At 43.5% G+C, this 26,415-nt stretch overlaps 1 protein-coding gene across 1 annotated transcript in view; it reads right to left on the bottom strand.

The window, feature by feature from the left end:
* The window catches only part of PPFIBP2 (PPFIA binding protein 2), a 310,354-nt gene that overhangs the window by 15,450 nt on the left and 268,489 nt on the right, over nt 1-26,415 (bottom strand). The window contains 9 exon segments of the mRNA XM_030200947.1: nt 2,034-2,156; nt 2,852-2,940; nt 3,522-3,633; nt 5,548-5,698; nt 9,580-9,708; nt 13,067-13,208; nt 20,598-20,630; nt 24,119-24,275; nt 25,663-25,704. Coding sequence (XP_030056807.1) covers nt 2,034-2,156; nt 2,852-2,940; nt 3,522-3,633; nt 5,548-5,698; nt 9,580-9,708; nt 13,067-13,208; nt 20,598-20,630; nt 24,119-24,275; nt 25,663-25,704 — 978 coding nt within the window.

The following is a 26,415-nucleotide window of genomic DNA, read 5'->3' as shown; positions in this document are numbered from 1 at the left end:
AATAGTTATGAAACATATATTGACAGAACTATATGATAATATACACCACAGTTATATTTTATAACTTATAAATCCCATTCCAGAGATTGGAACGATACATAATGTTAGTCACTATGGAGGTAATTTCATAGTCATCCCTGCACATATGAACATAAATGGCTTCTTATTACATATTATGTTAATTCTGCATATTGTAATTTGAGATTTATTTGTTTGATTGTATTATGTATGTTTTATTGTAATCCGCTTAGTTATAGGCGGAATATAAATTTTTTAATAAATATCAACTGCCATAAAAGTATGCGTTTTTACATGATTGCATGTACTTTGCCAGTGGGCAGGCCCTGGAGCAGAGTTTGAGTGGAGATCATAAAATAGCTTAAGGCACTTGTATTTTATAAAGACAATTAGGTGCCTAGTTGTCTTCATAAAAAATAGCACCTACCAGGGCTTAATTTCTGGGGGAACAGCCTGGAGCAGTTCCACCACTTCTTTCAGGCTCCAGAGCAGCAGGGGTATTCTGCTTTAGCCCCTCCCTTCCAGGCAGCCTACACGGGAGGGGATGGTGTAAGTCTGGAGCACAGCAGTGAAAGTCAATCTGCTCCTTGTTCTAGGCTCCCTCTTCTTCTGTTGCTTCAGCTCCCGATTCATCCCACTTCCTCCCTAGGCTCCACAATTCCACTTCCTTTTTGTCTACAAAGTAAGTCCTGGCACCTATGTAAGCATCCTGTTAAACAATTACCCTCTATTAACACTTTCAGCACCTTTTGATTTATAACCTATGCAGGGCCAGTGTAATGCTGGGGCCCAGGGCAGAAATTAAGGAGGTGGCCCTTGATCCCCTACCTGCATCCCCCCCCCCACCCCCCGATCTCCCCACCTGCAAGTACTACCACACATGAAACAACTTTAAATGACTTCTTAACATGCACACAACACAGACAGACCTTCATCAAATACAGAACAAATGATCATATATTATAAATAGAAACATGAAGACCAAAACTGAATTGGGAACCCCAAGAAATTAAACTCAGCAAGTACAGTAACACTAGAGAAATAAAAACAGAAATGCACTTCATTTTGTACTGAACACAATCAATGGCGTAACTTCTCTGGTCCTGCAACCAGAACTTTCCAAGTTCTACTGCCGTAGCAGTATTCTTAAGCTTCTGCTCCCATCTCCCCCCTCCCCCACCCTCCGCATGCTTGTCTTTCACTTATGCATGAAAACCAGCATGCACGGGAGGAGCCTTACCCAGCACTTTCCTTCTGCCAAGTTCCAACTAGACATAAACAGGAAGTTGTGTTGGGGGGTGGGGGACACACCAGGAAGGCTGCAGGCAGTTTATATGAATCGCTGTCACGCTTGCAAGACCCGGGAAAAGAAATGTCCTTTAAGGTAGAGTGGAAAGATGAGGGGCAAGGAAGGAGATGTGTGACCAGGGTGGGGAGAAGTGGAAGAGATGCCAGACCATGGAGCCCTTAAGAGCTGTGGGGCCCAGGACAGGCTCCCTGTTTGCTCCTCCCCCCCCCCCCCCCCCCACCAGCCCTGAACTCATGCAGTATTTAAGAAGTGTTTAGACTTTCCTGGAAGAAGGGTTTGTAAACCATTATTAGCCAAGTAGATTTAGCAAAGTACTTGCTTATCACTGGGTGTATGAAACAATGAGTGGATCTACGCTTTGGGATCCTGCCGAATACTTGTGAACTGGATAGCCACTATTGGAAATAGGATGGTGAGCTTGATGGACCTTTGGCTCAATCCAATATGGCTTATGTTTTAGGACTAAAATTCATTTATAGCACTTTCCACATCCAGTTGGCATATTAATGGCCTGTTTTGGATAAATAAATCAGTTATTTTAATATTCTTTGGTTACTCATTTCACATTAAGATTTCCCTTACTATTTTACACTTTGCTGATGCAGGACAAATTAGACAGCACACAACAGTAACATAGTAAATGATGGCAGATAAGTGTTTTCACAGAAGCACCCACTAGGCAAGTAAAAACACCCCTCGGTCTCACCTCATCCACCGGCCGTCGACGCAGGCAATGGGGGTTAAATTTGTTTGCATGTAACACATGGATAGCACATTTAATACTGAGATGATGCAGCTGGCTTGTGACTTTCAAAAACAGAAGATCATTCTGCAAAGGAAAGATAATCTTACTCATTGCTGTGTTCACTAAACAATTATTCAATAAGATCAAATGGCAATGTTTAATAAGAAACATATTCTCAGAACTGGTCATCATAACATATAAGGGGCCCTTTTACTAAGCTGCAGTAAAAGGGACCCTGCGCTAGCATGAGCGTGTGTTTTTGCCACAAGCAGAGTCCCCTTTTACTGAAGCAGGTAAAAAGGTGGAAAAAATAAATGGCCGTACGCTAAGTTCGCACTTGCTGCGCAGCCATTTCAGGGGGAGCACTTAACCGCCACTCACTGAGGTGGTGGTAAGGTCTCCCACACTAACTTGGCGGTAACTGGGTAGCAATTACCGCCAGGTAACTCCTGTGGTAAAAAAATAGAGAACAATTTTCTGTAGCGCCGTAAATGACACGTGGTGGGGGTGAACTACCACCGGCACCTGTGTTCAGCCAGCGGTAGTTCCAGGTTGCCATACGGCAACCCTTTAATAAAAGGGCCCCTAAATGCTGTTTGGGAACTAGAAGCTGTAAGCTGTAGGACTGGATGTTACAACACAGGCCTTTCTAAGTGGATGCCTTGCAAGACAGATGGATAGATGTGTTTGATAGCAGTGTCTGCTAAATGGGATAAATGAATCACACAGGTCTTAAAGGCCCACTGAAAATAAGATATAGCTAGCAAAGCCCATCTTACCACAGTTAAGTATTGCAGCATTCTCCCATCCACTCTTGCTTCATGAAATTGGTCTTTATATTGAGGTAAACCAATATCATCGAGCCACCCTAGAAGTTCAGGATAAAAATGACAAGATTAAAGAGGCTTTCGTGAGTAGCAACTTGAGCTCCTTCACAAATCCGGCTTACATAAAAACACAGAAAATGATGGAAGATGAAGATCATATGGCCTATCCAGTTTTCCCATACATGCCATCTACTTTCCCTTCCTTTCCCTTAGGAAAGTCTATGTACTTGTCCTAAGCTACCTTGAAATCAGATACATACTTCATCTCTACCACCTCCACTGGGAGGCCATTCCATGCATTGACTGCCCTTTCCATAAAGAAGTATTTCCTTAGATTATTCCTGTCTTCCTTCTTTCACTTTCATCCTATGCCCCTTCATTCCACAGAATATCAAGAATATTTTCCCCCTCCTGTTATCAAAACACTCCTCTATCATGACCATGAGAAAGGAAAACTCTAAATAGCCAATTTGTTTGATAGTGATATTGAACATCTGATGGGAATGAGAACTTATATCAGTAAGGCACAACATTAGGACCATGATATGAATGAAAAAGGATTGTTGAACATGCTTCCATTCAACCTCCACTACCAAGCAAAAGCTGTTGTGTTAGTACTTACGAGTCACCCATACATGATCCAGTTGTCCCGATTTCTCTTCCTGTTTTGCATTTATACATTTAAGAGCCAGCAGCAGCTTCTTTCGATGAAGAGGATGTTTTATTCCCAACTCCTGTAATTTGAGAGGCAAAGGAGGATAGTCATACACATGGTCAGCTGAGCTCTACTTACTTTCTGATTTCTTTTAAGTAAAGAGATGCAAAGCTAGACAAGAATGCAATAAATACTGGAAAGAGGAATCAAATAATATAGCCTGGCAGGACCATTGCAAGGTTATTAAGTGCCCTAGGCATACGTAACCTTGTACCCCCTCCATTCCATTATCTTTCTGGCTCCTAGGCACCCTCTGAGATTCTGATAATTATATTAAACAACCCCAGTATCCCCCTTCCAGAATAGTTCTGTAAACGATATATAATTGCATATCATACTTCATATATTAATGCCCCTATTTACTAATGTTTAGCATAATACAATAACAGTGTTACCACACATTATCTGTGCCCTCTAGAGCTGTGAGCTGATTGGATCCGAACTTCCTGATGTCCCCCTCCAGTAGTGAGTGAGCGGGACATCCCAGGCTGACACTGTCCAATTGGTTTAGCCCCTCTCTGTTACATAGTAACATAGTAGATGATGGCAGAAAAAGACCTGTACGGTCCATCTAGTCTGCCCAACAAGATAAACTCGTATGTGCTACTTCTTGTGTATACCTTACCTTGATTTGTATCTGCCATTTTCAGGACACAGACCGTAGAAGTCTTGCCCAGAACTAGCCCCACCACCCAAACACCAGCCCCGCCTCCCAATCTCGGCTAAGCTTCTGAGGATACATTCCTTCTGCACAGGATTCCTTTATGTTTATCCCACGCATGCTTGAATTCCATTACCGTTTTCATCTCCACCACCTCCCGCGGGAGGGCATTCCAAGTATCTACCACTCTCTCCGTGAAAAAATACTTCCTGACATTTTTCTTGAGTCTGTCCCCCTTCACTCTCATATCATGACCTCTTGTTCTATCGCCCTCCCATCTCCGGAAAAGGTTCGTTTGCGGATTAATACCTTTCAAATATTTGAACGTCTGTATCATATCACCCCTGTTTCTCCTTTCCTCCAGGGTATACATGTTCAGGTCCACAAGTCTCTCCTCATACGTCTTGTAACGCAAATCCCATACCATTCTCGTAGCTTTTCTTTTTTCTGTTGTGCTTCTAAGCATGGGAGATGCTGTTTCCCAGCAGAGGCAGTTTGATCCTTGTCTTCCTTGCATTTTTGGTAAGTCACCATTACTTTTATGCTTTACATTTACTGTCCACCCCCCCCCCCCCATTTCTTGCCAGTAAAATGTCACTTGAGAAAATAATCATGGCAGTGGTTTCATACATGGCTTTCATACATGCAAAGAAACTGCGTGTAAGCCGGTGTATTTTTTTTTTGGTGCTCCATCTTCCCTGCCTTGTTTCTCCCCTTCTACTTGCGATAATGAAGAACCAGCAGGTCTAGACCTCCGTTAAAATTTCCACAGTAAAGGTAGGGACAGCTTTTGTGCATGGGGTCGGAAAAGGTAGTGCATCGATTGCATGCACACTATAACAGTAATTAGCTAGAACTAGTTTAAAAAACACATTGCTGGCTTGTTAAGTTTAGTGCATCTGGCCCTAAGTCCTTTATCATGTTATCCACACCATCAGGGGTGTCTACCCTATTGCAGATTTTGGTATCATCTGCAAAGAGGCAAACCTTACCAGACAGCCCTTCAGCAATATCACTTACAAAAATAGGACCCTGTGCTAAAATAACCCGATCTGTGGTAAAACAACCCAACTTAATAATAACATTTTTTTCCATATGTAGCTACACAATGAAGGCACTTTCCAAAAGTAATTTACCCAGATAAATGTGCTATTTGAAAATTTCCTGTCAACTCTTTAGATAAAAGCATGGGTGCTTGGCAGGACCCACTATTTCATTTTGACTGCAGCTACTATTTGCTACCTATAGCTTGGCAGAGAGAACAGTTCTCACCTTTTCCAGATCTTGAGGTGTTGCTGTTAGCAGGGTGTGCCCAGAATTCACCCACTGCCTCGCAAAAATCACGTATTGAACAAGTCCAAAGTCTTCAAGCCAGTTACAAACTTGCTCATTGTTCCACTGAGCAAATGGTGCCTTGGAATCACTGAAAATATGTACAACAGAAGAGCGTTACGGAACTGCACACAAGTTAAGAACCAATGTATTAAATGGCTGTTAAATATTTTACTGTGCTCTTAAAATGCTGCCTTTTATAGAGGAGCTCCAAATTCAAAATTCAGTGCCCCCAATATTTAAACTTGACAGTTGGCATTTTGAAGCAATGCACTGTGTGTTTAAATTTACACCCGGACACTTAACACAAGGCAGTACCCAGGTACCAGAACTCATTAGCCAGGTACAAAGTGGCTTTCTGAAGTTATCCAGGTACTGCCGATATTCAGATAACTGTCTGAACAAGTTACCACAGCTGTTTAAATTTGCCAGGATAGTTTCCCAAGTATCAGTACTGAATATCAGTGGTACCTGGATAACTTCCCAACTCTGATCTAGCTCTGCCCCTAATGTCTCCTAATTAGACACACAGTATCAGAGGGGGTCAGTTACGATTTTTAGCAGTACTCTTTAGATAGTACCAGAGAGGTCAGTAAAGATTTTTAGCAGTACTAGCCAGATAGTATCAGAGGGGGCAGTAAAGATTTTTAACAGTACTAGCCAGATAGTACCAGAGAGGACAGTAAAAACTTTTAGCAGCACTAGTCAGATGATATCACTAAAAATCTGGATATGGCCTTGGTGATTGGCACTTAATTGGAAAGGAGCTGCTTCTACCTGGGTAAATGCCACTCAATATCGGGGCAAGTATCCAGTGAAGTTAAAGTTACTACTAAGGACTACATTTAATAGAAGCCACTCTCGCATTACCACCAGTTAACATACATTAGCATGTCCTATTTACTGCAAGTCCCATTTTCTGCAGTTGGGACCTATTTACTAGTAATTCATATTAACAGTGTTAGCACATACTAAGATGGTAGCACACTTTATTATACCCAGCCTTAAAGCAACTATGAGCTGGTTTGCATTTCAAAGGACCCCCCCCCCCCCCCATCTTGTGTTACCTGCAGCAAAGCTGTAAGTGATGTCAGCTAGAGATGTGTAGCCAAAATAATTTTGTTTTGTTCTATTTCAGTGCATCCTAAGCCTTCTCCTCCCTTTCCTATCCAAGATACTCTCCTCCCTTTCCTATCCAAGATACTTGAACATGCTGTTCACTGCCGTTGCCTTGACTTTCTTTCATCTCAAGCTATTCTTCATCCACTTCAATCTGGCTTTTGCCCCCTTCATTCAACTGAAAGCACTTGCTAAAGTCTCCAATGATCTGTTCCTGGCCAGATCCAAAGGTCTCTATTCTATCCTCATCCTTCTCGATCTAGCTGCTGCTTTTGACATTGTTGATCACAGCCTACTCCTTGATACGCTGTCCTCACTTGGATTTCAGGGCTGTGTTCTTTCCTGGTTTTCTTCTTATCTCTCCCAACGTACCTTTAGTGTATACTATGGTGGATCCACCTCTACTTCTATCCCACTGTCAGTTGGTGTACATCAGGGATCTGTCCTGGGACCTCTTCTTTTCTCCATCTATACTTCTTCCCTTTGTACATCTCATCCCATGGTTTTCAGTATCACCTTTACGCTGATGACTCCCAGATCTACCTCTCCACACCAGAAATCTCAGCCGAAATCCAGGCCAAAGTATCAGCCTGCCTGTCTGACATTGCTGCCTGGATGTTTCAGCGCCATCTGAAACTAAACATGACCAAGACTGAGCTTCTCATCTTTCCCCCTAAACCAACCTCTACTCCTCCCTCATTCTCTATTTCTGTGGATAACACTCACATCCTTCCTGTCTCATCAGCTCGTAACCTTGGGGTCATCTTCGACTCCTCCCTCTCCTTCTCTGCACATATTCAGCAGACTGCTAAAACCTGTCGTTTCTTTCTCTATAATATCAGCAAAATTCGCCCTTTCCTTTCTGAGCACACTACCAGAACCCTCATCCACACTCTTATCACCTCTCGCTTAGACTATTGCAACTTGCTTCTCACAGGTCTCCCACTTAGCCATCTCTCTCCTCTTCAATCTGTTCAAAATTCTGCTGCACGACTAATATTCCGCCAGTGTCATTATGCTCATATTAGCCCTCTCCTCAAGTCACTTCACTGGTTTCCTATCCATTTCCGCATACAAACTCCTCTTATTGACCTATAAAGTGCATTCACGCTGCAGCTCCTCAATATCTCTCCACTCTCATCTCTCTCTACATTCCTCCCCAGGAACTCTGTTCACTGGGTAAATCTCTCGTATCTGCACCCTTCTCCTCCATTGCTAACTCCAGACTCTGTTCCTTTATCTTGCTGCACCATATGCCTGGAATAGACTTCCTGAGCCGGTACGTCAGGCTCCATTGGCCGTCTTCAAATCTAAGCTAAAAGCCCACTTTTTTGATACTGCTTTTAACTCCTAACCCTTATTCTCTTGTTCAGAACCCTTATTTTATCATCCTCACTTTAATATTCCCTTATCTCTTGTTTGTCCTGTTTGTCCTAATTAGATTGTAAGCTCTGTTGAGCAGGGACTGTCTCTTCATGTTCAAGTGTACAGCACTGCGTACGTCTAGTAGCACTTTAGAAATGATAAGTAGTAGTAAGTAGTAGTAGTAGTTCTTGGTACATGCTAATTCAGTTTAATAAAAACTCTTTCAGTTTGGTGCATGCTAATTCAATTTAATGCAGACTTTCAATTTATCACAGTCACATGCTATATTTTTTAGTGTAGACTGGAAAAATTCATATGTACTAAATGAAACAAAATCAAGAACACCACATCCCTAATGAAAGCATGTCTCCTATTTCCAGGTCTTTTTTTGTGCCGGTACACACCGGTACAGCATACTGGCACCTTTTTTTCCCCCAGCAGCTGGCCTGCACCCTTCCTCTCGCTCCCCTCTTCCCCAAGACCCTCCTTTTCTTTAGCGATTCGGCAGTGATTAAGAGAGGCTGCCGATGTCAGGTCCTTCCCTCTGCGAGTCCTGCCTATGCGGAAACAGGAAGTTGAAACAAAGTAGGTGGGACTCGCAGAGGGAAGGCCCCGATGTTGGCAGCCTCTCTTAATCGCTGCACTGGCTGATGCTGGGGTCAGGACTCACAGTTAGGCAGCGGGAGAAGGAGGATGGGTGGGGGGAGGAAGAATCGCTGGACATGGATAGCAGAGGAGAAAAGAATCGCTGGACACGGATGGCAGGGTAGAATGGGGGAAGGAGAATTGCTGGACATGGATGAGAGGGGAGGGCAGGGGAGAGAGGAGAATCGCTGGACATGGATGGCAGGAGAGGGCAGGGAAGAGAGAATTGCTGGACATGGATGGAGGGGGGTAAGGAGAATCGCTGGACATGGATGGGAGGGGAGGCAGGGGAGAGAGGAGAATCGCTAGGCATGGATGGCAGGGGAGGACAGGGCGCAGAGGAGAATCGATGGGCATGGATGGAAGGGGAGGGCAGGGGATAGAGGAGACATGCTGGACATGGATGGGAGGACAGGAAAGAGAGAATCGCTGGGCATGGATGGGAAGGGAGGGCAGGGAAGAGAGGAGAAATGCTGGAAATGGATGGAGAGGAGAGCAGGAGGGAGAGGAGGATTGCTGGACATGGATGGTTGGATGGGAGGGAAGGGGAGAGAGGAGAATTGCTGAACATGGCTGTATGTTATTGAGAATGCCTAGCACTCTATCTTCCCTTGGTGGGACAATAAATTCTCACAGTCAGTTACCTACTAAATTTTAAAAAATGATAATGTTCATGCAATTGACAGTGATGCCTGGTTTATAATATCTTGAAGCACTGTTAATGTAAACAGAAGTTGAGCTTGCATCTTAATTTTGGAGGAAACCAAGGCAGATTTCTTGGAAAAATCAAAATAAAGTCCAGTACAGCAAAAGTCATGGAACCAGAAAGAGAACCACCATTACCTCTTCTGACCCTTGGTATCCTTGGATCTGGATAATCTGGGTCCTGCAGTGGCTCTGAGTCCACCCCTTCGAAACTCTGACAAACCCAGGTCATCTGTATGAAAGTTACCCGATTGTGTCCTCTTTATTCTTTTTGGAAAAACAAACAAAGGGGGAAAACACTCAATATGAGAATCTGAACATTTTTGAAGGGGAAGTACAGATATATATAAACGATTTCTTCCATTTTGCTAAATGTCTGTTCATAAAATTCTGAAGTAGTGCAAGGGAGGTAAAATAGGGACTAGCAGAATCAAACAGATCTTTAAGCTGGTCCCTTGTCACATTTAGCTATACCCCCTCCCTTAAGCATCCCACCAATCTACTCCCCAGGATACCCGTGATGTCATCACATGGGCACAATGAGGTTTGATAACAGGAGACAGAATGAGCCAATCTGGCCCATTATGTGGGCTGAAACCAATTGTTTTGGGTGTACCAAGATGGCGGCAGCTGCACTGGGGAGAATTAAAACCTCCTTGAGTGGAGTGGGTGCAGACTGGCTTCAGCCTTGTGACATCATGCCATCTCCTATTATCAAACCTCTTTCCTTGGGCAAGTGATGCTGTAGGCAGAAAGGGAGAAGGTAGGAGCAAAAGAGGGGCACAGAAGTAACTGGCACTGAGTGTGGCTGCCGCCATATTATACACGGCCTCTCTCGCCATGAAGCTCACTGCCTGCCATTTACATAGAATTCCACCAATCCATTTCATATAAAGGCAGGATCAATATTTTTCAACTAGTTTATATTCCTGCATCTTTAAAGAATACAAATGCCTTTCAAATTACACATGTGCTATTCAGTGCGAATGAGAAAAGATATCAAATTTAGGGGCTGATTTACTAATCTGTAATAACATTTTGCCATGCACTAATGTGAGTTATGCGCACGAAGGGTAGTTTTATAAAGGAATTTTTGCATGTCTTTGACAAACATCTGCACCTAACATGTCTTTAAAAAAATTAAAGCTCCTGTTTACAAAGGCACGCTAGCATTTTTAGCACATGTTAACCATGTATTTGCCCATAATATTCCTATGGGTGTCTACACGGTTAGTGCGCGCTAAAAATTCTAGCACACATTTGTAAACAGGGCCCTAAGTTACATGTAAAGTAAGCACAGTGACAAGTAACATACAACACTTCCATGTGACTCGAATGTAGGTGTGTTTGGGGATGGGTTTAGGGCAGTGTGCAAGCACACGTTTGTGTGAACATTTATATCCGTGTTCCTGAGAAGGTATAAATGTCCATAGTTTTATTTTAGCAATAATTTCTACAGCTTTGTTGGGCTATTTTCTAAATACACATAGAGGCATGTTTACTAAAAAGAGTGTTAGGTTATTGGATTGGATTAATTTTATATACCGCCTTTGTACCATAGTGTTAAAGCGGTTTATTTAACACAACTGCTATTACCGTAAATACAAATACAATAATCATTAACTCCAGAGAAAATACAAACCGCATTATTTAAAACACCGTTGGAATAACCAGATTTTTTAAAGTTTACGAAAACTAAATAGGCAGAAGCATTGTGAAGTTCATCATGCAAAGAGTTACATAAAGAAGGTCCCACATATGAGAATACTCTTTTCTTGGTCGTAGTAACCTTAATGACATCAAGACCAGGAAGCTGGAGAAGATTTCTGTGATAAGCGTAGTTCTCACCGAGGGTTCCTTTTACAAAAGCCACTGTAAAAAGGGGCCTGTGGTAGTGTGGGCGCATCTTTTGGGCACACGCTGGGCCACTTTTTACTGTGACTGTGAAAAAGGACTTTCTTAATGGGCTGGGAGATGGGTGTGCACAAAAATTAAAACTAGTGCTCGCCTATTTATGGCCTGAGCCCTTACCGCCAGCCACTGACTTAGTGGTAAGGGCTCACACGCTACCCGCGTGGTAACCATGCAGCGCACACCGTGCCAGTTACTGCCAGAAACGCCCCCACAGTAGAAAATAGAAAAATTAAATAGGTGAAACAACACACACACACAAAAAAATCTCCCAGCAGAAACATACAGAAGACAAACCTAGCCAACTCCTGATTCCTATGGAAATCAACACACTCACTCTCTCTCCCCCCCTCCACCCCATGACTGATTAATATCAATATAGCCACAAGTCACAGATTTAATTTAGTCACCGACCCATAAAATGATTTTAAATGTTTTCAAAACCCTGTACTCCCAGAAGTCAATGTGCTTTCTCTAGTTAATAAATAAGGGTATTAATTCAATACCTCAATCAAATTTTAATATATTAATGTACTTACCACTTGTCTTAGAAAGCCCAATTTAAAACACATTCCAAGAAAATATTGGAATTACATACTGTTCTGTCCTCTGACAGCCCCGCACTAGTTTATAATGTGATCCTAAAATGAGTTTGCCTTTACTGTTATTCTCATTTCTAAGGACTTTCATTGCTGCAGTTCTCACCGCAAAGATACGTGAGCAATGCATTGTGTGTAATGTAGTTCACAGGCGATGCAGCCACACTTGCCTATTTGTATAAGAACTGTACGGTTGTGCTGCTGCCTAGACTTCCTCTCTTTCTCAGCCAAGCTTGGCTCCTTTGTCTACCTGCTATCATTTCCTGGTCATTCTTACTGTCTCTGTCCTGAGAGGTCAGCCAGGTATGACCTTTCCCTCCAATCGAGGGCCACCCCCTAGGGCCACCCTTGCCACCTGGTGGCAGGCTCTGTCCCGATTGGTATTTACCCCCTCCTCCTTGGGCTTGTGTGATCCTTCTTGACCTCCCTGTCTCTGTCTCCATGAGGCATTCTCCATCTTGCTTCAGACAGCACTTGTCCTGCTAAAACTTCCTGGGACGAACTTGGTTTTTTACCTTGAAAATATCTCCCTAATGAGATATCGCACACTCCAGTCACCCAGCTCTGAGCCACTTCTATCTGTTCAGCTATTTCTCACCTCTGCAATAAAACTGCTTCTCTTCAGATTTCTACCTCCAACCACTGCTACAGCTCTCAGAATTACGGAGTCTCTGTGCCCTGGGTCAATACTTCTGAACATCTGACTGTGAGTAAATTATCTGTGTATTTATGCAATAAAGGAAACTTCAGAAAAATAATAGAGACTTCAGGTGTGCGCTGGTGTGCCAAGGTTATACTCCAAGATATTAAGACTTTGTTAACAAGTCTTAAGAGTCTTGACACATACAGCTTTTTAAACATTCAACTAACCAATCATATCAACATTTTGAACACGGAAATAGTTCTCCATTGCTGGAGCTCTTTCTGACATGTTCATTTGTATTTCTGCTTTCCAATAAGTGGATAAATACCAGGCTATTCTGCAAAAGGTTATTATAGCCCGTATACTATGTTCCAACTTCTGAATAATAAACTTATTTAAAATATGTTCTCTCTTTGTAGAATGTAATTATGTTTCGAGCTGAATTAATTTGAGGTCATTCATGAGGTCTTACTTTCCCCAGAATTTCTTGATCCCTTTGGGGCTTCTTCTATTTTCTGGAGACACTGGCGACTGCGGCCCTGATTCCATCCCAGAAGAGTAAGGTGAAAATTCATTTGACGTGACAGTAACATCCATGCTGTTCTCTGAGTCCCCTGGAAGTACAAGGTTTTTTTTTTAAAGAAAATTATACACACACACACCTATGTTGGCAGTAAGAGTTTAAGGTGCAACAAAATACGAGGTCATAGGGGAAACATGGAAGTTATGAGAACCATAAACAAAGACATACTCTCTCCAGTTAAAGACGGTTTGGTAGTAAAGGTTTTAGAGCATTCAAGAAACAGAATTCTAGTAATTATTTACACATTCACAACACTTCAGAAAGATGAATGCGGCCAATTTGGGGATACAGGACTGTATAAACTAACTTCCATACTATTTATCAGGTCTTACCATCTCCATACTCTTCAGTTAGACTGCTTCAGTCTATTAATGATTATCGTTTACTCCTCCCTGGCCCCAGATACGCCCAGTTAGAATCTACCAGACACCGTGTCTCTTTTTCTTCTTTTTTTTTGCTGCTCCTTTCCTATGGAACTCCTTCCCTCTTTCAATCAATGTTGAACTCTCCTTTGAGAAATTTAAATCTGCCCTGAAAACTTTGGCTTTTTCATAAAGCATTTGATTCCATTTAGGATTGTTTTCTGTAAATATCACCGTTATTTCTTACCTCCTGTTCTGGAATTTTCTGGCCTTTTCTTTTGGGTTTGCTTATTTCTGTTTGTGTTCCTGTAAGTTTCCACTGATAGTTACAAGACAGGAATTTCTGGCTGACCACAAACTGACAAAGATCATTGCCATGACATCCCAACCAACTGTCTTGTTACAAACAAACTGACCAGACCCCCCCCCCCACCTGTTGTCATGACATCCCAACTGTTTGTTACTGAGCAGAGGTGTGTGTGGCAAGGACACTAAGGCCCTATCACAGGTCTCCTATGTACTTGCAGGATTGCTGATTGGGTGATATATGAGGTGGTCCTTTGTGATGGGAAGGGTATATAAGTAATTGGTCATCTAAAGGAGACTCTGAAATAGTCCGGATGGCAGGAGAGTTTCATATCCTTGCCACAGCCTATTTCCAAGGGGAGTACTCTCCCTCCCCCCCCCCCCCCCCCGATAGAAACTAATTCTCTATAGCTATGAATCTTTCATTTATTCTTTCTTTCTTTCTCTATGTTCTGTGACCTTTGTATGAGGAACAAACTCTTCTTCCTTCTTTTTCTCTTTTTTATATAATTTGTCTAATTACTTATAATTACCAGAGGTACTAATGTTAAATTTTGTAAGTTTGTTATAACTTGAAACAGATGTCTGATGCTGTGCCGGTGGGTGAGTAATTAAAAGACTTTTAATTCTCTCTAATTCCTCTACGATTTTTCTATAATATTTTATAAAATTCGTAAGTTATTTAGAGAATAGTGAACCAAATGCGCAGCCTAGTACACTCCCCTCTCTCCTGGTCCTCCCCCAGTACTACCTCCCCCCTTTAACCTACTTCTATCTCCATGCTAGATGAGCCTGTGTGACAGGGGGATGATCAGAAGCAAACGCTGGCACTAGAGGCTGTTAGCACCATACTAGCGCCAGTGCTTGCTAACGCCCCATGATCAGAGCCCTCGAGCATGTGAAACAACAAGCTCGAGGGCTCTGAACGCAACTAGCATGCAAATGCATGCTAAACATATTCATCCCCAATGATCAGCGGCCAGCGCGCCAAAGATTGGGTCACTGGCCGCGACAAACCCTACGCCAGCTCTGAGCCGGCTTTAGGGTTTGCAGATCATTGGGGAGGAATGGTGATTCCCGTCCAGCATGCATTCGCATGCTGGCAGGCCCCCATTTCCCCCAACAGCAAACCTGCCAGTGACAGGGGGCTGGAGGTCCGGCTGACCTCTGGTCCCCCCCCCAGGTTCAGGGAGATCTGGATCTCCAGCTCTCCCTGAACCTGGGGGGTGGGGGACCGGAGGTCCAGCGGACCTCCAGCCCCCCTGTTATGGGGGGGGGGGGGCGTTGGTTGGTCGCCCACTAGGACACCAGGGACCCTTTGCTGGGGGAGTTAGGAGGGGCTGGAGACTCACCGGATCTCCATCCCTTCCTGAACCTGGGGGGGGGGGGGGAATTGTCAGGGGGACCAGAGGTCCGCTGGACCTCCAGCCTCCGCTGCTCGCAGCAGTGGTAGTTGGGGCCTGGTGGACCCATGGACCTCCAGCCCCTGTTTTTGACAGGTTTGGACTTTTGACAGCCCAGACCTGTCAAACAAGTGCGGGAGGATTGTGGTGAGCGCATGCTCAGGCACAATTCTCCCGCACTTCTACCCCATGATCAGAGATAATTGTGTGCTTAAATTTGCATGCAATTATCTCTGATCATAGGTCTAATAACGCCCCGTGCTGTTCCAGCGCTATTTTTGGAGCGCTGTTTGGAACAGCGCGGGGTTTGATCATCTGTATGTGAATGCATTGCTCTTTCCTGTCTTGAATTGCAGTTTTCTGTTTTTCTTTCATTTTAGACTGTTTACCGTTTTGATCTGCTAGTTAGCGCATGGCAGTATAGCAAATTTTAAAACTCTGCTGGTAATTTTATAAACTTCTTCTACATGTAAAGCTTGTTGTACACACCGAACAGAGATTTAATAAAACTGCATGACCACACATGCATGTAAAAAGTAGGTACACGGAAAGGGTCCACCCTCTTTTATACAATCTGAGCACCAGCACTCCTGGGGGCACTGCCTAGGTGGAACTATGATGTACATGTGTTATTTTATAAAATATGATTCACGCACTGAGTACAGACACCCATTTACTCCTTTTTTGAAAGCAGGTGTAAATTTGTGTTTTATTGGGCTGGTTCTAGGAGCTTACTGTAAAGGCACGTAGCTCCAATATTTATCTTTTGCATATAGGCACCAAGATATTCAGTGATTCTGTATGTAAATATATGGATATTTACATGAGTAATTTACAGCGCTATATCCAGCAGTGTTAGCTATTGCTAGCGAACCCATGGTACAGAAATAATTTCAAATGTCCACATTACACGTTTCACATTTTTCCCCAGATGTTGTACTGAAAATTGACCTAATATTGTTTTATGTACATATTAATGGAGAATGTTAATGCGATGCAAATGAGGCACATTAAAGTATGTGCAAACCTTAACTACAGAGGTGTACTTGCACATGGTAAACTATGAACTATTTTGTATAGTTTTGCATCTCAGGACCTCATTAGCATAGTTTTGGAACATTAAACACCTTGTTAATGCATATAGATTGTGTACACTAGCAGTGCTTTTCATATGTTAACATTTGCAACTTCAGAAATTTTAGAACAAGGACAGTGCTGGGCAGACTTCTATGGTCTATGCCCTGAAAATGGCAAGAACAAATCAAAATCAAATATTTAATGAGTTTATCTAGTTGGGCAGACTGGATGGACCATACAGGTTTTATCTGCTGTCATCTACTATGTTACTGATGCATTTTAGGACACTGGAGCCTAAGGCCCCGATTATCAATTCCTTGCTCTGATCAGAAACAATGCCCTACAAATAGCACTGGACGAGCATGGAAAATTAACTCCCCAATGACCAACGCTAATAACATGCAAATTTATGCACATTAGTGTTGTTCCCTCCTCCAACAAGCGGTACGAAGGGGGGGCAGAATTAACCACTAGACCACCAAGAAGGGGGGGGGGTTGCGTTGGCAGTCCATTTGGGCCACCAGGTACAGTGGGGGAAATAAGTATTTGATCCCTTGCTGATTTTGTAAGTTTGCCCACTGACAAAGACATGAGCAGCCCATAATTGAAGGGTAGGTTATTGGTAACAGTGAGAGATAGCACATCACAAATTAAATCCGGAAAATCACATTGTGGAAAGTATATGAATTTATTTGCATTCTGCAGAGGGAAATAAGTATTTGATCCCCCACCAACCAGTAAGAGATCTGGCCCCTACAGACCAGGTAGATGCTCCAAATCAACTCGTTACCTGCATGACAGACAGCTGTCGGCAATGGTCACCTGTATGAAAGACACCTGTCCACAGACTCAGTGAATCAGTCAGACTCTAACCTCTACAAAATGGCCAAGAGCAAGGAGCTGTCTAAGGATGTCAGGGACAAGATCATACACCTGCACAAGGCTGGAATGGGCTACAAAACCATCAGTAAGACGCTGGGCGAGAAGGAGACAACTGTTGGTGCCATAGTAAGAAAATGGAAGAAGTACAAAATGACTGTCAATCGACAAAGATCTGGGGCTCCACGCAAAATCTCACCTCGTGGGGTATCCTTGATCATGAGGAAGGTTAGAAATCAGCCTACAACTACAAGGGGGGAACTTGTCAATGATCTCAAGGCAGCTGGGACCACTGTCACCACGAAAACCATTGGTAACACATTACGACATAACGGATTGCAATCCTGCAGTGCCCGCAAGGTCCCCCTGCTCCGGAAGGCACATGTGACGGCCCGTCTGAAGTTTGCCAGTGAACACCTGGATGATGCCGAGAGTGATTGGGAGAAGGTGCTGTGGTCAGATGAGACAAAAATTGAGCTCTTTGGCATGAACTCAACTCGCCGTGTTTGGAGGAAGAGAAATGCTGCCTATGACCCAAAGAACACCGTCCCCACTGTCAAGCATGGAGGTGGAAATGTTATGTTTTGGGGGTGTTTCTCTGCTAAGGGCACAGGACTACTTCACCGCATCAATGGGAGAATGGATGGGGCCATGTACCGTACAATTCTGAGTGACAACCTCCTTCCCTCCGCCAGGGCCTTAAAAATGGGTCGTGGCTGGGTCTTCCAGCACGACAATGACCCAAAACATACAGCCAAGGCAACAAAGGAGTGGCTCAGGAAGAAGCACATTAGGGTCATGGAGTGGCCTAGCCAGTCACCAGACCTTAATCCCATTGAAAACTTATGGAGGGAGCTGAAGCTGCGAGTTGCCAAGCGACAGCCCAGAACTCTTAATGATTTAGAGATGATCTGCAAAGAGGAGTGGACCAAAATTCCTCCTGACATGTGTGCAAACCTCATCATCAACTACAGAAGACGTCTGACCGCTGTGCTTGCCAACAAGGGTTTTGCCACCAAGTATTAGGTCTTGTTTGCCAGAGGGATTAAATACTTATTTCCCTCTGCAGAATGCAAATAAATTCATATACTTTCCACAATGTGATTTTCCGGATTTAATTTGTGATGTGCTATCTCTCACTGTTACCAATAACCTACCCTTCAATTATGGGCTGCTCATGTCTTTGTCAGTGGGCAAACTTACAAAATCAGCAAGGGATCAAATACTTATTTCCCCCACTGTATATTTTTTGGGGAGTGTGGGGGGATTGGGGGGAGGGCTGGAGATCCACTGGACCTCCAGCCCCATGTGTCCTCATGGTGGGAGGGGGTGATAGGGGGGTCAATAGGCCACCAGGTCCTTGATTTGAGAGGTGGGTCCAGGGATCCTATGGGCCCCCAGGACATGGTGGCAGCCTGGGTTGCTTGACACTGATGGTGGGGGTGGGGGGTAGCCTTAACCCTAACATCACCTCTGAGCTGCCATTTTATTTATTTATTTAGATTTTGTTCACACCTTTTTCAGTAGTAGCTCAAGGTGAGTTACATTCAGGTACACTGGTTATTTCTCTGTTCCGGGAGGGCTCACAATCTAAGTTTGTACCTGAGGCAATGGAGGGTTAAGTGACTTGCCCAAGATCACAAGGAGCAGCAGTGGGATTTGAACTGGCCACCTCTGGGATGTCAAGACCGGTGCTCTAACCACTAGGCCACTCCTCCACTCCATAGGGTTAAGGCGCTATTCCGCCCCTACGATCAGAGCGCTGTTCTCTGATCATAGGGGCAGAATACAAGCAGAGCTCATTTAAATCTAATTTAAATGAGCTCTGCATTATGGCTTTGCGCAGATGCTTTCAGCCCAATGATCACAGGTAAATGAGGGCACTAGTCTGGCGCAAGTGGCCTCTAGCACCCGCATTTACCTTTGATTATCGGACTGTAAGTTACTCAGCATGTAGAGGAGAGGTTTTACCAGCAAAGGGTCTCAAAGTAAATTGTCAATGCTGCATTTTTTTTTTTTTACAGCCTGCATACATAGGAGTCATTTTCAGAGATCTAGCTTCCTATCTTTGAGAGTTAAGCACCTAAACTGGCCCCTGGGTGATTCTATTTTCACTAGACTTCTAAATTTATGTGCTTAGAAAGTTGGCAGTCACAGAGCTGGAGTTAATGCAGGAAAAATATTAGCTGCTTAGCGCTGAAGTCAATACTGGGCACTCAACTGAGATGCCTAAATCTATTATAATAAACTGCAGGCTCATATTTATGTAATATTTCAGCTGAGAACTTACATTCCTAACTTCAGTTCAGAATCTACCTAAAACTTAGGACCCTAAATAAAACACCATGGTTTTATGGAACTTGGCCCCTGCCCCTCCCCAGGTTAACAGTATTTCCATTGCCCTAGGGCATAATTTTATAACCATGCACATACTTCAGTTTTGAAAATCAGCTCAAGGAAGTTGTGTACTTGTATTCACTCATGCTTTTTGGCATGCTCAATTTTGTGGGTTATTTTACATGCACATATGCATATTTTCCAATTGCAAATTCCTTCCCTGATTTCTTGACCTTTGCCTAATTGGATGACATGGCCCCTCTCCTCAGTTAACATCTTGAGCCCATGGGACAGCTCCCCCAAACACTCTTATTTGTCATGTTGATATGTGCAGACCAGGGGCTCTTAACCCAGTCCTTGGGACACACTTAGCCAGTCAGATTTTCAGGACACCCACAATGAATATTCATATGAGAGATTTGCATACAATGGAGGCAATGCATGAAAAGTTATCTCATACATAAGCACATAAGTAATGCCACACTGGGAAAAGACCAAGGGTCCATCGAGCCCAGCATCCTGTCCACGACAGCGGCCAATCCAGGCCAAGGGCACCTGGCGAGCTTCCCAAACGTACAAACATTCTATACATGTTATTCCTGGAACTGTGGATTTTCCCCAAGTCCATTTAGTAGTGGTTTATGGACTTGTCCTTTAGGAAACCGTCTAACCCCTTTTAAAACATATTCATTACATATTCATTGTGGATATCTTGAAAACCAGACAGGGTGGGGTGTCCTGAGGACTGGGTTGAAAACCTCTGATCTAGACTAGACTGGAAACTCCACGGGACAGGAACTTCTCTAAAGTGTAACTGTACAATGCTGTGGACGTCTAGAAGTGCTACTATTAGTATAACTAATAGTAGTATAGTTGTAATAGTGGTAGGAGTAATATCATTTCAATAACACCAGGAATCAGCTTACTACTTAGGATTAGAAAACAGTTTTTGATTCATTAGTTGTCTTACTAAATTTAGACACGGCAGTGGCAATGATAACCATCCAGAAAGCGAGCCATTCGATGAAAAAGAATTGCCCTGAAGGTATACAGTACCTAAGAGTGGTGCACTGGCACTCCTGCAGAGATCTTCAACCATTCCAATGAGCAGCGGAAAGCCACAGGAAGAAGCAAAGATGACAAAGCAGCAAAATAAAGTTATAGAAAAGCAAAGAAATATTACGCAAGCTTCACCCAGCAAAAGAAAACAACAGCAGATGTAAGTAGAAACTGTAGCAGCCAGTGGACCAGCTGTACAAATCAACAATAAAGGTTTACCTATGGTTAGTTATTTCTCAGCCCCCCCCCCCCCCCCCACCACCACCACCACCTGCGAGTGTTGACATGCTGCTAGTTCATTTAAACAGTTCCCCACTGAAATACATGATTACAAAACTCTTCAGAAACAAAGATTAATGAAAACATATAAATAAATAAAATAAAATAAGGTATATAAAACAAAAATATTGTCATATCCTTCATGTTCTTTTTATTTCATAACCTTTATTTCAGTGCATTCCAGTAGACTAACGTATCACCCACATTACTTTATCCAAAACTGTTTAATAATTCCTAAACTTGCTCACCAAGGACTCAATTAAGAGATCACATAAGATCCACTATATCAGAATGTGCTATTTCTAAACCAGTAGATATCATGCCTTAAAATTAAATCTCAACCATTCATCGGTGGGTTCAAACCCACAAATTGGGACCTAGTAATCTACACTACAGGAAATTCTGCCTAGGACCGAGGAGGGGAATAAAATGCAGTTAAGATACCTCAACAGGAAGATGAGAGCTACACAGAAACTTGGTGGACATAGTAGAAGCCTTATTTGTGATTTGGACATGCATAAAACTGGCATTTAGACTTGTACAGTGCATACACATCTAAATCCCAAGTTTAGAAAGCTGGGATATAGACGTCCAGATCACAGACAAGTAGCAGGATCTGGGCCTTTTTCAAGCGGAACTAGGGAGGGGCTAAAATATAGACCTGCATTCAAGAGGATGTGGTAACAGCCTTCCGGAGATGGGAAGGTGGTAGAACGAGAGGACATGAAATGAGATTGAAGGGGGGCAGACTCAGGAAAGATGTCAGGAAGTATTTTTTCACAGAGAGGGTGGTGGATGCTTGGAATGCCCTCCCGCGGGAGGTGGTGGAGATGAAAACGGTAACGGAATTCAAACATGTGTGGGATATGCATAAAGAAATCCTGTGCAAAAGGAATGGATCCTCAGAAGCTTAGCTAAAATTGGGTGGCGGAGCAGGTGGGGGGAAGAGGGGTTGGTGGTTCGGAGGCGAGAATAGGGGAGGGCAGACTTGTATGGTCTGTGCCAGAGCCGGTGATGGGAGGCGGGACAGGTGGTTGGGAGGCGGGAAAAACTGCTGGGCAGACTTGTACAGTCTGGGCCCTGGGAGAGACAGGTGCAAATCAAGGTAAGGTATACACATAAGTTTGTCTTGGGCAGACTGGATGGACCATGCAGGTCTTTTCTGCCGTCATCTACTATGTTACTATGTTACAGTTAGCATATCTGGGTTTAAAAAAAGGTTTGTGCAAGTTCCTGAAGGAAAAGTCCATAGTCTGCTATTGAGATAGATATGGGGAAAGCCACTGCTTGTCTTGTCCCTGGGATCAGTAGCCTGGAATCAGTGGCGTAGGAAGGGGGGGCGGGAGGGGCGATCCGCCCCGGGTGCACGCGCTCGGGGGGGTGCAGGCCCCGCTGGTTCCCTGCTCCCTCTGCACCGGAACAGGTTATTTCCTGTTCCGGGGCAGAGAGAGCAGGGAACCAGCGGGGCCGACGCAGCTCCGAGTGACGTGCACTCAGGGCGGATCGGCCCTCCCGCAGGTAAGAATGCGGTCTGCGGGGGGGCGGGGGTTAGATCCAGAGGGGGGTGCGCCGCAGAGAGGGGGGGTTGCGCCGTGCTGCACCCGGGGGGGGGGGGGTGCGCAGCGGCGACCCGCCCTGGGTGTCATTAGCCCTCGCTACGGCACTGCCTGGAATGTTGCTACTCTTTGGGATTCTGGAATGTTGCTACTCCTTTGGATCCTGCCAAGTGCTTGTGACCTGGACTGGCCACTGTTGGAAACAGTATACTGGGCTGGATGGACCGTTGGTTCGACCCAGTATGGCCATTCTTATGTTCTTAAGATCAACATGAAGATTTACACCTGCTCCTGGGGATATCTAGTTTATATATAAGTGCTAATAATGTTGTGCAGCACTGGACATGAGGGATTAGAGGAGGTCACCCCTTAATTCCTCAGTTTTTCATCCCCCGAAAGCAATACTGGCAAATGATATTGGTGCTGTGATAGCTTGGGGAAACATAGTCCTGTATGTTTCTAAAATGTATTTAAGCATTTAGCCCACACATTTTTCCAAGGTGAGTTCCCATCAGGTATAGGAGATATTTTCCTGTCCCTATTAAACTCACAATCTAAGGGGTCCTGTGGTAAAGGCGGAGGCCATTTTTGTTGTGTACCAGGGCCCTTTTTACCACAGCAGATAAAAAAAAGCCCCTAAAAAAGACATGACCATGTGGTAAGATTATTCTTATCGCGTGGCCATGCGGAGGGGGGGAGGGAGCCCTTACCGCCACCCATTGAGGTGGCCGTAAGGGCTCCCACGGTAACCCTACAGTAGAAATTATGGAGGTATTTTTCACAATGCTGAAAATGGCACACACCACTCAAGGTGGCAGCCACTGTGGGCCAGCGGCAACCCTTTAGTAAAAGGGTCCCTAAATTTGTACCTGAGGCAACAGATTTACGTGACTTGCCCAAAGTCACAAGGAGCTGCAGTGGGATTTGAACTGGAGTCCTCTAGTTTTCAACCTGCTCTAACTATTAGGCTACTCCTCCACTCCTGGCACATATGTGTATGTTGCCATGTTTTTTAGATGTTGACACTTGTAAAATGGATGCTGCCATCACACATAGCCAGCATATAAACAGCCATTCCTGCATGTGTTTTAGAAAAGATTCTACATCGGCAGATCCTTTTCTAAACCACTTGCCAAAATTAACACGTCTCAATTTCTCATGTCACTCTTTCTAAATTTCGCTTTATAAACTGGAATGATGTGTGTTCTATCACTAGATAGCATTTTTTAGTTATATATTTTGACAGGTAAAGTACAGTAAGACATAAGGAGGTGCATTTGTTAAAAAAGATACTGCTGGTTAAATTGATTTGGTATGTGTTAATCTATGAATTAATGCATATTAAATTGACCACTGTGCATTAAAAAGCTTTAACACATGTTGAAAAACTTTCATTAAAACAAATGTGTGAAACAAATATTTAAAAAGAACCAAAACTCTGGAAAAAAGAAAAAAAAAAGCTCAAATGAACTGAAAATTGCTGTCCTGTGCACATCCCTCTAAGACAGAGGTAGGCTGTTATCCCCCCAGCTGTGCCTTCCCACTGCTTAACCACTCTTCACTCACCTTCCTTCTTTGGTCTTATGACCTCCCTCTATAGCTGCCCCAAGCCCACAAGACAATATCAGAAACTGCTGTCAGTGGCTCTGTATTTCTGAGAAGAGAGTTACCCAGGTCACATACTTAGATTCTGAATACTGTTCTCCTCCTTGTGGCTCTTCTCCCTGGTAACATTCTGGGTTGTTGGCATCTTAGAGATTTCCCGCTCCCCATTTAGAGTGGCTTGAGGAAGCCTGCCAGGCAACGTCATGGATCTGTTGTCATCTAAATGTGGTTTGTTCTGTTAAAAGGGGACAGCGGAACAAAATCGAGATTTCCTCACAAGATTCCCAATTAAAATATAACTGTCATTTTGTGATGAAGACATTCTGGATTAATACTGCTTGTGAAAAAAATATTTTAATTATGAAAAATATATGAAAAAAGGCTGCTTTGAAGGTTTTACTGCAATAAAGGGATTTGAGAAGCTTGTGTCACTCATGCTCAGAAAGTGATGCTTATTGATAAAGCTTTTACTAAAAAGCTACATTGTGTTTTTCCCAATTGTTTTTCATATGAAAACATGGATAGCTTCATCTTCAAGGGCTCAATTAGAAACCCATGGCCTACATACTGTTCATACAGAACAGTGCATGTTAGGACTTCTCGTGTTACCCACAATATTTATGAATTTAAAAATCAGCTTTTAACAACATAAAACTAACAGATTAACCCTCCCCCCTTTCCCTGGTTAAAATCTGTCTGCACAACATCGCTGTGTATACAGATTTAGCTGGAGTAAAAAAGTTTAAGTCAGGGCATGCCCGCGATGGGGTTCTCATATTTACCTGGTTAATGTAATATTTAATACTAACTATTAGATTTGTCCACAAGTGCAGCTGTACAAACGAGTGCCTCATATTTAATTGCCCAGCTGTTTTGCGGTTAGATTTAACAAGAAAGTAAGCTGCAGCTTGAACTGATTAGCTGTGACTAATATCCAGCCAAAATGAACCCCACCGAGATTAATGATACCGCTCAGCAACATCAAGGAAAGGAGGTGATGCTAAAGTTGCCTGTATATTTTGTAGTCTTAAGATACACTCTGATGCGTATGCAGGAATTTTAGTCAGCCCTATTCTTAATTACATGAATGAAGGGTCTGCTCTTCCATCTTTATCTGAGAAAGAGGAACAGTGATGCATAAAAGAGTGCATAATTTTAACTTGTTTTCTCAGATTTATCAACTATCCTCATCTCTTTTACAAACACAACTAAAGTCTGCAAACAAATTCTATGCACAATATTAAGTAACAAGCACATTAGAAATACATCTACAGTTAGCAGGTATTAATACGAGTAAGCAGTGTCATACCAAGGGAGGAGCGGTGGGAGCAGTCCGCCGAGTGCACACTGCAAGGGGGTGCAGGGAGCAGCTGTGCGGCTGTCGGCTCCGCCGGTTTCCTACTCCCTCTGACATTACTTCCTGTTCCAGGGAACGGAACCGGTGGAGCCGACAGCTGCGTGACTTCTCCCTGCACCCCCAGGAGGTGATGCGCCGGAGGGGGGGAAGAGAGATGGAGGTGATGCGCTGGGGGGGTAAAGCACCAGGGGCGATGCGCAGCAGCAATTTGCCCCGGGTGGCAGCCAACCTAGGAACGCCATTGCAAGTAATTCAGTTAATATACCTCTGGTTCTAGAACAGGCTCTACAGGAGTCTCATCTACATGCTATGGATTTGCAGAGAAAAGAAAGATATAAATGTTAGTGTAAACATACTCATAAAACATCAAGCACAAGACTATAACACTGACCGAAGTCTGAGCAAGGACGTATTCCCTCACATGACTGGCTCAAAAGAACATAACAATCAATACTGGCAATTGCTGTCTAGATCCCCAGTAGTATGAAGCAGAATAAATGTTTAATTAAACTGAACTATAACTCTGAATAAAAATAGACATGATGCCCCAACATTTCCCATGACTGAATCCTTGAAATTTAGAAAGCCGTTATCAGGGTACACAGAAATTAAACCCCTAAAATCATTATAAAACTTATAAAGCACCGCAAACTTTACTTTTTGGTGAAGAATCACCTTTCATAGTACCTCCAAATTCATACATGTTGGCTTCTTGGCATAGTTACGTTACATTGCTAAAAATCTGCACTGACTTCCTGTTTGTAGGAGCTCAGTGAAACCAATGACATTCCCTGAGCAGATATTAGAGAACATCCTCTGGACTATTTTACATCCTCTGAAAAGGCTGTCGTCCTCAAGAAGAAGCATTGGTATTGGCTGGGAAATGATACTCTCCTTCTTAACCAAACAATGTAAAAAATATGCATTCTGACTATACACTGAGGTGCTTCAAGTCAGAGGTCAATTCTCCATGAAACGTACATTGCATCCAGAAAGCAGATTGCAATGAGCTGCTACA

Source organism: Microcaecilia unicolor, chromosome 4 (assembly GCF_901765095.1).
Source record: "Microcaecilia unicolor chromosome 4, aMicUni1.1, whole genome shotgun sequence".
Lineage (NCBI taxonomy): Eukaryota > Metazoa > Chordata > Amphibia > Gymnophiona > Siphonopidae > Microcaecilia > Microcaecilia unicolor.
Note: the sequence above shows the minus strand (reverse complement) of the source record. Positions and strands in the feature narration are given on the sequence as shown.